This window comes from Phyllostomus discolor, chromosome 6 (assembly GCF_004126475.2).
Source record: "Phyllostomus discolor isolate MPI-MPIP mPhyDis1 chromosome 6, mPhyDis1.pri.v3, whole genome shotgun sequence".
Classification (NCBI taxonomy): Eukaryota; Metazoa; Chordata; class Mammalia; order Chiroptera; family Phyllostomidae; genus Phyllostomus; species Phyllostomus discolor.
In genome coordinates, this window is record NC_040908.2 from 159,479,017 (window position 1) to 159,481,652 (window position 2,636).

A 2,636-nucleotide genomic window follows, 5' to 3' on the forward strand; every position below is an offset into this window, starting at 1 on the left:
CCCAAATTTCTAGAACTGCTGGTCATGTAGGTATTTCCTGGAAAACAATTCAGACACAGTACAATAAATTTAGCAGTTGACTTTATATGGACATTTAGTATTGTAGTCTTATGTAAAATTAATGTGCACCTGCCTGGTGTAGATCAGTGAATTGAGTTCAGGCCTGTGAACCAAAGGGTTGCTGGTTCAATTCCCAGTCAGGCAACATGCCTGGGTTGCAGGCCAGGTCCCCAAGTAGGGGGCACAGAAGAAGCAACCACACATTGATGCTTCTCTCCCTCTCTTTCTTCCTCACTTCCCCTCTCCCTAAAAATAAATAAAAATATTTTTTTAAATAAATAAAATAAAATAAAAGTCTACAATCTCAGAATACCAAGCATTTAAGGCAATTTAAAAAAAAAGTTTAACATAAGTTTCATTATGTAGCCATGTCATTGACTAATAATGCATGGACTAATATGAACGAATTATGTATCTCTTTATATAGCTTTTCTTAATATCAGTTTTTCTCAGTAGAAATTTTGAAAACTGTTACAGACTAATCTAGAAAATAGTGAGTCACAGACAGTTTTATGCACCAAAGTAAGCATTGGGTGTTTGCTTCCAGAAGGATTTCTACACACCTACTCATCTGCATATGCTCTCAGGGCTTTCCTGGGTCTGCAGAAGCCAGCTGGTAGACACTAATAACTCTTAGTATATTAGACATAAGGCAGAACTACTTAATATATAACTCTTATAGTTATAATATTATAGAGTTAATATTATAACTCTTAATATATTAGACATAAGTCAGAACTACTAATTCATGATTGAATTAGATCCTTATTTCTGAACTCTCATAAGGAGGTGTTGACAGTGTATTTTCAACATCAAGGAATGTAAATGGTATTTTAAAATGAAAAAATGTTTCTTAGGATGTGTAAAATATGTGTGGTTAGGGGAATGTACACAGAAGGTTTAAACCTCTGGGTGATCCATGTATTTAAAATTTCTTCACTGTAATTCCAAGCACCAGAGCAATTGCTGTATACCACACATTGAAGAATAAATTATTCATAATTTTTCAAATACAAGTGTTAAACCAATCACCTTATTTATAACTCGCTGTGGCTTTGAAGACTATATAACTCATAGCAAATGGGTTTCCAATGTTCCCATCAGAGTGAATTAGATTAACCACCAAGTCAGTAAAGATAGTGAAGTATTGAATGGAATTATTGAATATTGCCCATTTATTATCAAAAGTTCTTTGCTAAATAAAACATTTTCAATGTCAATGTTACAGTTTTAGGAGAACAATATCCTTAAAGTTACAAACTTCTACAAGAAATTAGCAAATGTCATTGACAGTTCATGAAAACAAATAAAAATGACTACAGAGCAGGAGGTTTGTTCTTTGAAGAGAGTCCCTCTCTCATCACAGACACTTACTCAGTACAATGAACAGATGCCTAACCTGCATTTTTATGGAAGAGATTTCCCCTCACTGTCTGCTGCAGGGCGTGGATCACATGCTTGTTCCTTAGACTATAGATCAATGGGTTCAGCATTGGGCTCAAAAAAGTGTAAAAGACTGCAATTATTTTGGACTGCTCTACAGACCTCTCAGATGGGGGCTTTAAGTACATGCTGAAGAGGGTCCCATAAAATATAGTGACTGTTGTCAGGTGGGAACCACAGGTAGAGAACGTTTTGTGCCTGCCTTCAGTAGAATGGATCCTCAAGATGGCTGCAAGAATGAAAAGGTAGGACAGGAGAATGATGAAGAGAGAGCTTGAGAGAGTAAATCCAGCCACTACCAGCATTGCCATCGTTTTGACATGGGTGTCAGAGCAGGCCAGCATTATAAGAGGAGGATCTGCACAGTAGAAATGATTGATTTCCAGGGAGCCACAGAAGGACAAGTGAAAGGTCAGCAGTGCCTGGGAGAGTCCATTGAGGAAGCCAAAAACATAACATACCATGACTAGAGAGGTACAAGTGTCCTTGGACATTCTGGTACTGTAATGTAAAGGGCTGCAGATGGCTACATAGCGATCCAATGCCATTGAGGCAAGGATGTAAAGCTCAGTGATCCCCAGAGCGATGAAGAGAAGACACTGTGAGAAGCATCCAGCATAGGAGATGGTCTTCTGGTCTGAGAGGAAATTGTACAGCATACTTGGGGTGATGTTGGAAGAATAGCAAATATCTACAAAGGAGAGGTGGCTAAGGAAGAAATACATGGGCGTTTGGAGGTGGGAATTGGTCCTGATCAGCATGATCATGCACAGATTCCCTGTCAGCGTGATTAGGTAGATCACCAGAAACACCCCAAACAGGATCTTCTCTAGTCCTGGGTCATCTGTGAGTCCCAAGAGAATGAATTCTGTCACTGTAGTGTGGTTTGGGGAAGACATTTTCTTATCCTTGGAAAACTAAAAGTCACAAAGAAAAGTGAAGGATTCTGCATTTATTTTCTCTACCTCGTGTTTACTTATTAATTTAGTCATTATTGTGAAATTTCTCTTTTCAAAACTACACAAGTGTTGCCCTGGGTTGTGTGGCTCAGTGGATTGAGTGTAGGCCTGAGGAACAAAGGGTCACTGGTTTAATTCCCAGTCTAGGTCCCATGCCTGGGTTGCAGGCCAGGT

The 2,636-nt window shown here is 38.7% G+C and overlaps 1 protein-coding gene across 1 annotated transcript; it reads right to left on the reverse strand.

Annotated features, from left to right (window-relative positions):
- Positions 1-1,137: 1,137 nt before the first annotated feature.
- Positions 1,138-2,402, reverse strand: LOC114500268 (olfactory receptor 5M10-like). The gene has a single exon (XM_028516915.2). The coding sequence runs from the start codon at positions 2,400-2,402 to the stop codon at positions 1,455-1,457; it is 948 nt and encodes a 315-aa protein (XP_028372716.1). The 3' UTR covers positions 1,138-1,454.
- Between the last annotated feature and the right edge of the window lie 234 nt (positions 2,403-2,636).